The sequence below is a fragment of the Spermophilus citellus genome, assembly GCF_964194105.1.
Source record: "Spermophilus citellus genome assembly, chromosome: 15".
Lineage (NCBI taxonomy): Eukaryota > Metazoa > Chordata > Mammalia > Rodentia > Sciuridae > Spermophilus > Spermophilus citellus.
This window is the reverse complement of record NC_138195.1, coordinates 52,320,371-52,333,840: the sequence shown is the minus strand read 5'-3', so window position 1 is coordinate 52,333,840 and position 13,470 is coordinate 52,320,371. Positions and strand designations below refer to the sequence as shown.

At 54.5% G+C, this 13,470-nt stretch overlaps 1 protein-coding gene across 8 annotated transcripts in view; it reads right to left on the bottom strand.

Moving 5' to 3' along the window:
• Nucleotides 1-3,226: 3,226 nt before the first annotated feature.
• Nucleotides 3,227-13,470, bottom strand: part of ZMIZ1 (zinc finger MIZ-type containing 1) — a 175,170-nt gene continuing 164,926 nt past the window's right edge. For 7 of the 8 annotated variants that reach the window (XM_081268295.1, XM_081268298.1, XM_081268297.1 and 4 more), the window contains 4 exons: nucleotides 13,051-13,295; nucleotides 11,901-12,067; nucleotides 8,301-8,564; nucleotides 3,227-6,949 (listed from right to left, as the gene is read on the bottom strand). In XM_081268295.1, the coding sequence (XP_081124421.1) occupies nucleotides 6,842-6,949; nucleotides 8,301-8,564; nucleotides 11,901-12,067; nucleotides 13,051-13,295 (784 nt within the window). In that variant the 3' untranslated portion in view covers nucleotides 3,227-6,841. The remainder of the gene's footprint in view (nucleotides 6,950-8,300; nucleotides 8,565-11,900; nucleotides 12,068-13,050; nucleotides 13,296-13,470) is intronic. The other variant, XM_081268299.1, reaches the window with a different exon arrangement.

Below are 13,470 nucleotides of genomic sequence, written 5' to 3'. Positions count from 1 at the left end.
ACGCCAATGGCCACTCAAATCTACCTGCTGGAGGGATTTCTTCTCATCATGGTCTTTCAGGGTCACCTTCTTTGGGCTGGAGTGCAGGTGCAGCTCACTTTTGGCTGGCCCCATATACCAAGTTGGCCCAAGCTCTGGAATTGTTCTTCTTCATTATCGGGTGGATATAAACCCTCTGTGTGGCAGTATGTGTGTGCCAGTGGAGAGGCATTGTTGCAAATGTCCCCATTCCAAGATTAGGGGCTCAATTTGGTATAAGAGACTGTCTCGATGGGGAATTCAGCCTTTTCTGTCAACCCACTGCTCTTGCGCAGAAGCCCTCTCCCTGATCCTCACTCTGTCTGCCCTCCGGCTGCAGAAGGTAAATGTTTTCAAGGCTTCCTGCCAAGAGGTTTCGTCTGACTCTCATCCTTTGTTTTAAATTGTCGATTAAGAGCTGTGCAGAGTAATTTCCTTTCTTCAGTGCATCACTGACACTTAGCAATAGACACCCAATGCCAAGGTCTTAATTCCTAGTCATTCTTCCCTTACCTCTCCAATGCCAGAGACTTGGTACCAGCTGGGACAGTAGCCTGCTTCATCCTATCCAGTTAGCCCAGGTGACACACTGCCACCCCTTGCCAGCCACTATCAATCTCTACCTGCCACCAGTACATCTCCAGCCTTCTGCCTGCAGAAAGTTTCCAGGAAGGAAGAGTAGTGGTCACATGTGCCTTTGAGCCCACTCTCTGAGAGCAAGAGGTTGCTGGTGAGCTGGCAGAAGAAGTCTCAGAGGAGTGGGCACAAAGTGGGCATGTGGTGGGGGCAGAGGAGAGTGAACAAGAGCCTGTTCCTTGACTCTCTAAGGAGCCTGTGTGAGAAGGAGGGGAAGGCATCAAAATCCAGGATTTGGGAAGCCGGGGGTAGACCTCACAAGGGCAGGGCTGAGGCCCAGACCTAGGAAGGAGGAAGGCAGGGGAAGGGGCTCCCGATGGAGTGAAGTGCTGATGGAAGAGAAGCAGGTTCTGGTGTCAGGGGCTGGGGAGGAGCTGGTCCCCACGGGAGGGACACCACCTCCTCTGAACCTGGGCTGAGGAAGGATGTATGGCTGGGGGGAGATGGATGTGGGCCTGTGGGTTGGGTGGACAGCAGTGGGCATCTGAGGGTGGGGCCCAGTCTGAGGTGGGCATGGCTGAATGGGAGGTGGGAGCAGGACATAAGAGCAATGGATGGTAAGAGGTTGGCTGGATGACCTGAGGACCTATTGGGGCTGGAGACCCCAGTGTGTTCTGGCATCTCCCTGTGAGGCCAAATGACTCCCCCAAGTAGCATCCTGCAGGCTTCTATGGGGGCTTTGTGAAGTGGGCTAAGGGAACCCCCAAGATGACCTGTGATGTAAAGCCCAGGTGTGTGTGTGGGGGGGGCTGAGCTCCTGCTGCCCTGAGCCAGGGCCTTCCCGGGGCTTTATCAGTAAACTTTTCTCATCCTGGGGTTAGGGCCCTAGAAGGAAGTACTCTATCTCGGGAGGGAGAAGGATGGGCCAGCTGGTCTCTTTGAAGCCTTGGGTCAGCCACAGGCTTGTATCTGGCTGTCTCCCTGGTTCAAGGTGTCCAGCTGAAATGGCAGGGAGGTGTGCTGTTTGTCGTGACGTTGGGGAACGCACTCCCTCCCCTCTGCTCACCCACTTCCACCTTTGGCACAATGCCATTCCAACTTTTGTTTTTAAACACAACCCACCGGTTCAACACGCGTGTGCATGTATACACACTCACACATTCACACCCTGAAAGTGGCCTGATATACTCCCTCCCTCTGTCCTGTAGGGTACACTGCTGATATTTTCTACTTTATTTTCATTCAAAAGTGTTGGCCATGCTCCGCCATGCTGATTGACAGCTTGCTGGAGGGTCAGGCTATAAGGAGCAGGAGCAGGACCTGCCCCTCTGGGAAGTGCTTCCTGATGCCCACCCTGCTCGGCCACCCTTAGAGCAGCAGCTCCGAGGGAAACGTCACTGTGTGTTGTGGCAGAGGGCAGTGCCTGCGGCTCAGCAGCAGCCTGGATTCCAGTCTTAAAGTAAACCCTTCTCCCTCACCTTCCATCTCCTACCCCAAAGGGAAACTCTGGCCACCTCAGTGCCACCTTAGAGTCAAGGGACTTCTGGGCACCCAGACCCTATAGGCAGTCCGTTGCCACCTCAGCCCAACTTAGGCACACATTACACCCCTCACTCAGTCCTGCACCCTCTCCTGACCCACATCCTCACAGACATTCCAGAATCACACTAGCACATAGATTTGGGGTCCCTGCCAGCCCCCTACTTCCCCGTGGCAACCATGCCTGTTGTCTTCCTGGTGTCCCGTGGTCAGGCTAAGGGGAGTCCAGCAATTGACTGCTGAGCTCTGCCAATCTGATTCACTTCCCCAAAGTTTAAATGGGACACACAGAAGAGCAGCCAGTCTGTTGGGTGCTGAGGCTGTGAGGCTGGTTGGGACTGTGGTCTGGGTGGGAGCCATCATGAGACCAAACCCCAGGGAAAGCACAGTCCTGGAGAAGAGAAATCCCAAGCTCCCCTTGGAGGGGATGAGGATGGGTGTACAGAGAAGCAGGTGGCCAGGCAGAGCTGGGGAGGGAGAGCAGCTGTTAACACTCCACTTCCTGTGAGGCCTGGGTAGGCCTCTGTTTTTTCATTCTAGACATTTTGGATCCAATCACCACTGGGGGGATCAACATGAATAGGTTCCTGCTTTTTAATCCATGGGGGACTATGGGTGACAGCCACCATTAGACACCCTGAGTCATGCATGGCTACAAAGACCTGGATCTGTTCAGGCCCCATTTCAGCCACACACCACTCACTACCCACTCCATCTGCCCCACCTGCCTGTCAGGATCAGGGCCTGCTGGAGACAAGTTCCTGCCAGAAGCAGGTGAGGAGGGTACAGGGTTCTGAGCACTCACTTGCCCACAGCTCCCAGGGCCCCCTGCAGGGCTCTTCCAGCTTCATACCCAAAGCAGAGTGACAGGGCAGGGGTAGTGGTTTAAAAACAACAGCCAAAACACCCAGACCACTCCTTGGCAGCCACAAAATAGCTGATTCACCAAAACCTTCATTTTTGTCAATTTATTTAGAAAAAAATTAACATGGGCAAATGAGATACCTCAGTGTTACAACAGAGTATAGAAATGTCTAGCAATAGTCAAATAATTTGATCTTTAAATACAAAATAACCACATGAACACCTAATATACAGGTTTCATCTGAATACATATTTATTAGATAAATATTAGAGGTTGTCACATCATCTAACTACATACAGCTTTGCAAGACTAGAAATCACAATTAGTTTTTCTGACCAGTTGAAAGTATGAAATGATTGCATTGTACATACGATGTACAGAGACGATGACGGTTTCTGTGGGAGTCACTTCAGGCTGCACGTGTGGGTGTGTTTATGTGTGTACGTGTGAATCACCTGCGATCATGATATCAAAAATTATACAAAGTATGAATTTGGTTACAATTTTCTTCTGAAATCCCCCGTTTCTTTTCATTATTTCCATAGCACCCTAAAAAGTACACAGGTGGCAGGACTAGTAGACTGAAGCTAAATAGTACATGTAGGTAAAATAAAAACAAAACAGAACAAAAATGCCTTTCCACACAGGGTCAGAGTATATTACATGAGTGGGACAAAATGTGGAGAACTCACAAACGCTAACAAACAGGATCTAGTTTTTCCACGTTAAGATGGAGTTCCAAGCCTTTTTTTTTTTCTCGTTTTGTTTTGTAAAAGAAAAAAAAAAACAATACACATTCCGAGAGAAATGAATGCATCTGCTGACGTGTGTCTATTTCTCATTTACATATATACACGTCCCTCGAGTCACTGCTGCTGACGCTGCCCTGTCTGGACGGGTCAGGCCCGAGGCCTGCTGGGAGCAGGCCTGTAGCTCTCTGGGGGTGGGGGTGGGGGTGGGGGTGTTAGGGCCTCCATTAGGGAGAAAGCATTAGAAGTTTCTTCAAAAATAAAATGGCTACAGGGAACATGATACATGGATAAAGCTTCAAACCAAGAAGATGGGGTGATGGCCCACAGGGGGCTCTTTCCGTCTGCCGGCTGCCTTCCACTCCATCTTTGTGGAGAGGTGGCAGAAACGTGCCTATGGGGTGGGTCGATGCGTATCATGGAAACGTGGCTTGCTGAGGCCTGTTTTTTTTTTTTTTTCCTTTTTTGAGGTTACTTATGGCTCCAAGTTGTCATCTGAAAGGATCAGGGAAATATCTTTCCAGAGCTCAGGCCTGCCTCTGCTTACAGATGTTGCTCTTATGTGCATCGGTCACTACTAAGGGACAGTTCCAGCTCCAGATGTTGTTGCTCCTCCCTCATACCCAAGACAAGCTCCAAAATTACTGTGGGAGGGGGATGTCCCTGGAGGGTGGGCTTCTGGCAGTGCCGTCCACAAGGAAGCTCTTGAATGAACTAGCTGGTGGAGGCTTGCTTGGGAGGGGGTCTAGGAAATCAGCCTGAGGTGTCCAGCCCAGAGATGGCCAGGAGAGGGGCCTGGAGGCCTCCCTGCCAGCACATCTACGGCTTCTCCACTAATGCTGTGGATGGGTCTGTGGGCAGAATCTGGGCACGCAGTGAAAAGGACCAGCAGGGTCCCAGGCCTTGTCAGGGCAAAGGATCATGGCAGGAAGCAGGATCATCTAAGGCAGGCTTCCGTCAGTCTGTCTGAAGGTGAACATTCCAGATGGTCCAACCTAGACCATGGCCTCCCGCCAGGCCACAGGCCCTGTGCAGGGACGACCACAACACCACCTGGCATGATCTTGTACCCAGAAGCCCACTGGGTATGGCTCTCAACTGTGAATTGCCTAGTCTTCCGACTCCCAGCCTAGCCACCCATTCTATTCGTCCCTCATCTGTACAAATAGCCCTGGTTTCTTTTTTTTTATTGTTTGTTGTTTTTTTTTTTAAAAAAAGAGGACTCGAGTTTTTGTTGTTGAGTCAAGGTATTTTAAAAACACCAGCAAAGGCTATAACCAGGTCATGAAAATGTTGAATATTATCAAAGACAATACTAAAATATTCACAAAGATATTTACAAAAGCGATTCTTAAAATAATTGATTTGCATACTGAACAACACACTGTTTGAAAAAACCTCGACAACGGGGACAAAGGAAGAAAAAGGGCGGGGGCGATGGCAGCTTTCCTACAGAAAACCTTGTGCCATTTGGTACGGTGACTGCAAGTCAACAGCTGAGGCCACCTTTCCGGTATAATCCGCAGAAGAGTGCTGGAGACCACCCACCACCCAGAGGGAGACTGGGAGATTGATGGCAAATGAGGATACCAAGAGTGGACGGGAGGGCAGGCAAGGGCCCTGGGCAGCAGCAAGAAGGGCGCCAAGAATTTATAGCTAGGACCCAGGTGAGGGGACACTCCAGCATCTCCATACGCCATGAGGCTCAGGGGCACAGATCAGCCTGGAACAAAGTGGACATGTGACAAGCTCCCAGGGGACACCTAAGCCAGATGGAGTGAAGCAGTGAAGGAAGACCAGAGGGAGCAGGAGTGTGTGCAGAGCTGCGGGTGGAGGGGGATGCCAAGAGCAGGCTGGCGGCCACACGGACACTCACACCATGAGTTGCCTGCAGGGCTGTCCAGGTGCACTCAGCGATGGCTGGGCTGGAGCCAGGGGCAGCTTTGAGCATGGGGAGAGATGCGGGTGCACTGGCCACCTGCTGCCCAGCTCCAGTGCAGGCCTCACCTGAGCCGCCCTGGCGCCTGCCCTACCTCTCCACCGGTTACCACTGCTGTCTGGCTGGACAAATGGAACGAGGACACAGAGGGAAGTGAGTGTCCCATGGAACAGTCTTGGAGAGGCGGGAGACGGGCCGCAGGAAGGAACCAGCACACGTGGAGGGAAGCTGCTTGCTGTCCAAGTGCAATCTTCCTTTCCTCCAGGTGACTTCGGGACTTTCCATGTGGCCATCTCAAATCAGGGAGTAGCTTGGAGCAGAGTTGTAAGCGGCTGCCCTATTTGACTCTGGCTGGTGGCAACCCCACACCCCCCTCCAGGGGCATAATCATTTGGGTTGGGTGCACACACGTGTGTGTTCACTCTCTGCCCTCTGAGGCTGAGCCTTGATCTGAGTCCAAAAGGTTGTGAAACCCTCCAATGCCTCGTCCTGTCTCCCGGGAGGCCCTGATTTCCTTTCCCACCAGTCCCCAAGCAGGAATGGCAGACCCTCTCAGACACAGAATCTTGTCCTTTTTCTCTGCTTTCTGAGAAAGTTTACAGGGTATCTTGGCTTAGAGGTCAGAGGCCAAAGTGATGACCTTTGGCCTCTGAGATGTTCTCCTTCCCAGAGATTTGTGCTTTTCTGTGGTGGGTGGTGGGGGGCAGGCCATTCCCCTGCTGCCAACTGTCACTGCTTCTCCAAAGTTTGGGGTTCCCCAGGTCTTTGGGGGCCTTCTCTCAGGCTCCAATCACTTGCAGGAAGCTCTGGGCTGGGAAGCAGGGAGGCAGGGCTACAGTTTAGAAAGTGGAAGAACCCTTGGGGACACTGGAGGTCATCTGGAGTCAGCACAGACAGAGGGACCTTTAGCCGCCATCAGCACAAGCCTCTTGCTGGGCCGGGCCCCCCTCAGTGGAGGTCATCCCGGGGCCTGCTCTGGGCATGGGAGACACGGGCTGCAGACTCACAGGCCTTCCGGGTACACCCTGCTCACCCTCAAGCCTGTGGTCCCTGTGAGGGGCAGCCTGAGGCATGGGCTCCTGGGTGGAAAAGTGTGTGGGACAGACGGGGTAGGAGGCAGAGTGGGGAGGGATGGCCCCAGTGGAGGGGTGGCCTTCAGTTGTTCTCAAAGAGAGATAGGAGGTCATCGTTGCTATTGCTTGGAAGGTCGGGGGGATCCAGATAAGAGAGGAGCTCGTCAGGATTTGTGAGTTCCGGCAGGAGCTGGAAAAGAATGAAGTCCAGATGAGGTGTTAACTGGGAGTGGCCCAGGGAGGGAGTGCAGGGATGCCCGCCAGCCTGGTCGTTCCCCTTCCATCTGCCCCCCAAGACCCTAGCCCAAAGAGGGACCCTAGCAGTGTTGAGTGTGGGCCTTCTGGCTGCCCACACACATCCAGGCCACTGGGCCTCGTCCATGCTCATTTCAAGCCTAGGGCAGAGGAGCTGGACTGCCGAGACCTGGGCTGGGCTGGTCCTTCTCAGGCACATACATCAACCCTACACCCTGGGAAGTCCCAGGGCAGGTTACACGGCCGCCCAGCAGAAGCCACGCGTGGCTTTACACGTGAGCACAAGGAGGTGGGCTGTGGGAAGGCCAGTGGTCTCTGCAGTGCTCACCACCCTGGTCCTCTCCCCAGACCTCCTAGAAAAGCCTGTGGCCCACTGTCTCCTACCCTCTACCATGACACCCCCACTGGCCTATGTCTGGGTGAGAACCCAAGATGGCAGCACAGTGAGTCCCACCTGCTGCGAAGCCTCTGCTGCCCAGTGGGCCCAGGAGGTGGAGGACAAGTGTCACTGAGTGGAGGACAGGCCTCCTCTGGGGAGCGTCGACGTAGAGGTGTAGGCCAGTCACTGCCCCCAGCAACCAAGGCGGGGATGGGAATAGCAAGCGTCCTGCCCCATACCTGCCAGTCCGTCCAACTAGTGCTCAGCCTCAGTCATTCCGTGTCCCACCCTAATTTTCCAAACTGTTTAGGCCTCAAGGTGGGGGAGCCCTGAACCTCAGTTGTCCCCTGATAGTGAAGCTGATCTTCCTGCCCCCCAGCTTCTGTCACCCCACACAGGGGCCTCTCGGAGTGAACGATGGAGCAAGCGGAAGCAGGGAATGGACAACACGTGGACAAGAAAACTGCAGACAGACAAGACCAGCAAGACAGACAGAAGGGCCCTGTCACTCCAGCCCCTCCCGTGCCTCAGGCCAGAGAGGGTGCAGACACAGAAACAGCAAGCTCAACATGGTGGGGAAGTGAGGGGAGGAGGTTGGGAAGAAGGGCAGGGACCCTCCTGTGCTGCCTCCAAAGCCCTGGCCCCAAGGGAACCTGCAAGGACCTGGGTGGAAGGACTGTGGTCAGGGGACTGTGGGGAGGGGCCAGCGGAGCAGGGGTTCTCAATGACACTTCCCCCTGGTGGGGCTTCCTGGTTCTGGAGCCAGGGCAGACTGGCTGGGGTCCACCCACCGCCCACCCACCTCTTCCACCCGGGGCCTTGAGCCCTCAACACCCACCCCTTCTCTCGGGCAGGTCCCGGTGCCAGGCCTGGCCCCAGGCCAAGGCGCATGGTGACCCCAACTTACATCCAGTGAAGGCTCCGGCATGTCGGACGCTCCCTGCGCGCCGGCCTGACCCTCTAAGGCTGAGGAGGGGTTAAAGGTCAGGTCGCTGTGTGGATGGTTGCTGGGAGCGGCCTGTGGCGGCTGCCGGGGAGGCTGGGAAGGAGGAGGAGGAGGAGGAGCCCCACTGTGATGTAATGGAGGCCCTGACTGGCTGCTGGGGTGTGGTACGTGCAAACCTTGTTGTATGGAGGGATGGGGCTGGTCAGAACTGCCAGCGTGTGGCATCTGTGGAGGAGGAGAGAGCAGGAGAAAGAAAGGTGAGGTGACGAGGAACAGCCACGAGATGCCTGGAGAAAATGAAAACCAAACAAACCAGGGAAATAACAACCCCCAAACAAAGCTGCCCCCTCACAAGGCTGAATGGTTGTTGGTGGGAGGGGGCAGAAAAACAAACAAAAACCCTGTCCTCCCCTGAAACTGCCAGCCAGGGAGGCCGCGGAGAGGAAGGCAGGGGACCGGGCCTCTCAGGCTGCACGCGGCCCCGAAGGGCTTTGAGACAGGCGCAGATGCTGAGAGCAGGCCCAGGCCCCTCCGAACCCCTCGGCCTCCCCACCCCAGACACCGTCACAACGAACAACAGCAAGGGCAGAATGAAGAAGCAAAATGGGCATGTTTCTGGGGAGCGGGGAGGCAAGTGGTGCTGCCGGCAGCGCGGTGCAGCCCCCCAAGGGCCAGGGCAGCAGAGAGCAGACGCAGACACATAGCATGGGGCAGGCGTGCAGCTCAGGCCCGGGGCTGCACCCCCCAAGTAGGCCCAGGAAAGGGGCAAGGCTGGGCATGAAGACGATGCACCCTGCCTGCCTCCAAGGATGGAACTCAGCTGTGACATCAAAGGGTAGAGCAAGGTGGGAACTTGGGTGACCAGGGGCATCTCAGCACACTGCTGGGCCCTTCTTCCTGGCCAACCCCCTCGTACCAGACACTGAGAAGGCCAGGCACCTCCAGGCCTTATTGAGCCTGGAGTTGTCTCTAACAGATCTAGGTAATTCTTTAGCAAGCATAAGCACCAAAAAATGGGTTGTCTGCAGATAGGTGGGTAGGTAAGATTGAAACATGTACCCTGCTAGTCTGTTTGTTGTTCCAAGCAGGCCCTCCCTCAGAGCGGAAGGCCTGGGGAAGGCTCTGAATGTTGAGCCCATGCCCTTATCCCCACTCTAAACATCCCCACAGGGCCCGCAGCCCCACTTATGTGCTGCCAATTGGAACAGGCAGCCCGGTGACCACATGTTTTCTTAGTCTTCTGGGCCCCCTCTCTGTGCCTGGCCCCATCTTCTGGGCCACACAGAAAAGCAGTTCTGAGTTTGCAAACAGTAGTCACGCTACCCCTGGTCTTCCCCAGACCCTAGTTCTTCTTCCTGTTTCTGCTGAGGGCTGTTACCCACTTCTGCTGTGGGCTGGCCTTGGCCCACAGTCCAGGTGGCTTTTCTTCCTTCCAGCCCCCACCCTGAAAATAGGGGATAACCACACGACCATGGGGTTTTGGGACCTTGGAGAAACCACATGTGGGATGACCTGAGGAAGAGACTGGAGGAACAGGCCACTACAGCTGTCAGTGAGAGGCAGATGACCCACAATGTCCATTCTCGGGCAGCAGGAAGGGGCTCCATATTCCTGTAAATAGCCCTGTTCTGGACAGATGGTCCTTGGATCTTCTGACACAGCCGTTCCCCTGGACCCTGATATGGGCTGGAATATCTCAGAGCCTGGAGGGCCAGGTGTTCTCTGAGCCCTGCTAATACACTTGTCAACCTTAACCTGGCAAGGGAGAGTCCTTGGGCACATCAGCACCTGGTGGGAGCTGTCCAGCCAGTCCTGGCATACAGGGTGGGGAGGAGGGTGGACTGGCTACCTCTAGTCGTGCAGGTGTGCTGGGAGTCGACCTGTGACTGCTCACCCCACCTAGTACAGCTGTGCTTCTGGGTCTGCTTGCCTTCTAGTGATAGGCCAGAAAAAAAGGAGCATCCCTGGGAGGCTCTGAAGTCAACTCACAGGCTCAGGTCCCCCTGCACAAAATGCCAGTGACACGGCTAACAGAAGACAGGAGAGCATATGGCCTTCCCACTGCCATCTCCCAGGGTCAGGACGTGTACGGCTTGGGATGTGTGGTGGGTGTGGAAGTGTGATCTGGGTGTCTCCTGGGTGCAGACTGCTGAAGTCCTGGGAAGCAGAGCCAAGAAAGGAGAGAAGCCCCTAGGAGTTGGAAGCCCCATGCAGAGGAGTTAACATTCAGACTCTCTGAGAATCCAGGAAGCCTCTTGCCCATAGGACAGCCTCTAGCCCACAAGAACAGCCTCTGGCTCAGCGGCAGAGCTAATTCCATGTTAGGGATGTGGAACAGCACAAGCCAGAAGCCCCTTTCTTGTAGGTCATGTGACAGAAGATCAGAGGACTAGAGTGACCAATTAAATGTAGGTGCCCCCGAACCCTGCTGCCATGTACTGTTGAGATTCCAGACCTTCTAACTGGCTGGTATGTTCTTTGGCAACTGCCTGTCCTCCCCAAGGTAAGAGAGCAGAGTAACTGAGGCCTCGGTCAAGCTACTTAAGTTTCTGCAAAACGCTAGTCATTCTTCCTCCACTGTGGAGGCTCCAGAAATTGTGCTCCATGAGCACAAGGCCCCTGTTTTTAGTACTGGGGATTGAACCCAGGGGCCTCGCACATGCTAGGTAAGTGCTCTACCACTGAGCTAATAATTTAATAATTTCCTTTTGAGAGAGGGTCTCACTAAGTTGTCCAGTTTGGCTTTAAATGTGTGATCCTCTGTCCCAGCCTCCTAAATGGCTGGAATTAAATGTATGTGCCACCATGTCCAGGGGTCTGTCTTGCTTTCAATTGGCACACAACTGACGTAGAGCATGCCTCAGGAAACAGTTGCTAAACAGAGGAGAATCCAGCACTCTCTAGATGAGAACCTTGAGGACAGCTGGGTCTCCAACCACTGCTGTCAGGGTTACAGGAAGGGTAGGTCTTGGGTAGCATGGGATCCCTTGCCCCAGAGAGGCTTCCCCAGCTATTTGGGCTGTGTGTTAATCATCGTGAAACAGGATGAGGAGCACAGACTCCTAGGGCAGTCAGATTTCCTAGCACTCTCTTTTGTAATGACACCCTGAAGACTCAGACCCTTGGGGAATAGGTGCCTGGGTTTGGGATCAAATTCTAGGTGGCTGGAATTATGTGCAAAGGGGTGTCGGGAGAGAGAGGGAGGCAGAAAGAAAGAGAAGGAGAGAGAAGTAGGTAGTGGTATGTGTGCACGTGTGTGTGCGATCGCCCAAGTATCCTGTGTATGTAACTAGGAGCCTGGAGCTTCCTCAATTTCCAGAAAATCCAAATTCTAGATGAAACAGTCAAGTCCACGGATGCAGATGAACCATATCAGGCCCCTTACTCCCTTCTGAGTCACCAGGCCCAATTCTTGGTTATCCCCTTTGCCAAGGAAGGAACCAGGGTACCAACATCAGGAAAGTCCCAAGGGGGGCCTTGTCCTAGACAGCTCCCGACAAGCTGGAGTGCGGCCTGAACCACCGGGCAGTGGGGAGGGTTGGGGAAGGAAGAGGTACTCACAGTTTCCTGCATGGGGTGACTGAGGGGTTTCTCGAGGGCAGCCATGTTGTTTGGCATGTCCGGGGGATGGGAGAGCTGGGGGGGTCCGTGCATGAAGTCATTCATGGATGTCCCGCCAGGATTCCCATGGGGGAAGTCGAAATTGCCATGGCCCTGATAGTTGTTGCCTGGGGAAGGAATGAGATGGGGACATGGAGTCACCCAGTGCGGTGATGGCCACCCCCAAGGAATGGAGAGAGTAAAGGTAAAAGCCAAGTCCTTGCCCCTCAGGAGGCTAGCAAGGCTCCTGCAAGCCTTACACTTCTGGGCTGCACAATGGAGCAGCAAAGACATCTCCTCTGGTGGGACAAGGTATTCTGGGGCATGCGCTGCTCTACTGTGGATGAGAGGCAGAGCTGGAGAAGGGGGACATGGCACAAGGCCAAGTCTGAGTGGTTCCTCCTGATGGCCATATTTCATAATGGGAAGACCAAAGCCCAGAGGTTCTTTTGCCAAGTCCACAAAGCCTCCAAATGTACCAGGCTCAAAGTGACATGAGAGGGGACAGTGGTCCAGCTTCTTCAGTCACCACACCCTCTACCACATGGTGATGGTGAAGCTCAGAGAGTCAGCATGCTGGCACACTGGAGTCCTCAACAAGCCATGGGACATGAACCAGGTGGGCTAATGTCTCTGGGCTGCTAATCACCCAGCAGTCCTGGGGATCTAAGATCAGGGCTCCTGGTTAGGGAGATACCACCCTCTGATTTTTGGGGTGGGATATTTTTTGGACCAAGTAGCAAGCAGTAGGGGTGAAGTGTAGTCTGGCCAGCAGGGAGTAAGAGCCAGTGATGGTGAGCTGGGTAGTCAAAGGCCCTAGGGATCCAGGTACCCGGACTCTGTCCTGGGAGAGTGGAGAGTTGGAGGGACAGGGACAATAAGAGATGTCACAGAAAAACACAGAAGGGTCTGAGGGAGGCAACAGGAGAGTGGCTCTGAGGCCTTGGGCTTTGGCTGCCCTCCCCTCCAAGTGCAGTGATTTTAGGATTCCTGTTTGGAGGTATGTCACCTCTGCCTCTTCACCTTCCCCTCTGCACCTGCTGCTATCAGCATAGAACTTCTGTGTCCCCACTGGACTCGGGGCTCCCCCACCTCGTCTGGCATCACCCACCTTGGTTGCTGTAGTCGTTGGAGTTGGTGCCCCCGGGGGGAGGTGGGAGTGGGTAGGGGGATGGGCCAGGGCCCAGGGCTGCAATCATATCCATGACGTTGGGCATGATCATCTGGCTGGGGCTCATGGTCTTGAACCGCTTAGAAGGGATGCCGTCAGGATCGTCCTTAATGTGTAGGTCTGACTTGATGGGCACTGGCCGCCAGCTGCACGTGGGGTCAATGGTGACCTCTTCAAACTCAGAGCTGTGGGAACAAGGGGATCAGAGCTAAGGCTATGGGGTGCAAAGCCTCCTGTCCCATTTCACCACACTCTGTAAGAACGGAAGCCTGGTGGGGATGTTGACAGCTCTGGGAGATGTGGAGACTGAGGCTAGGGAAATGAGTGGCTGGCCTAGGGCCCTCAAGGCCTGCCACCCAA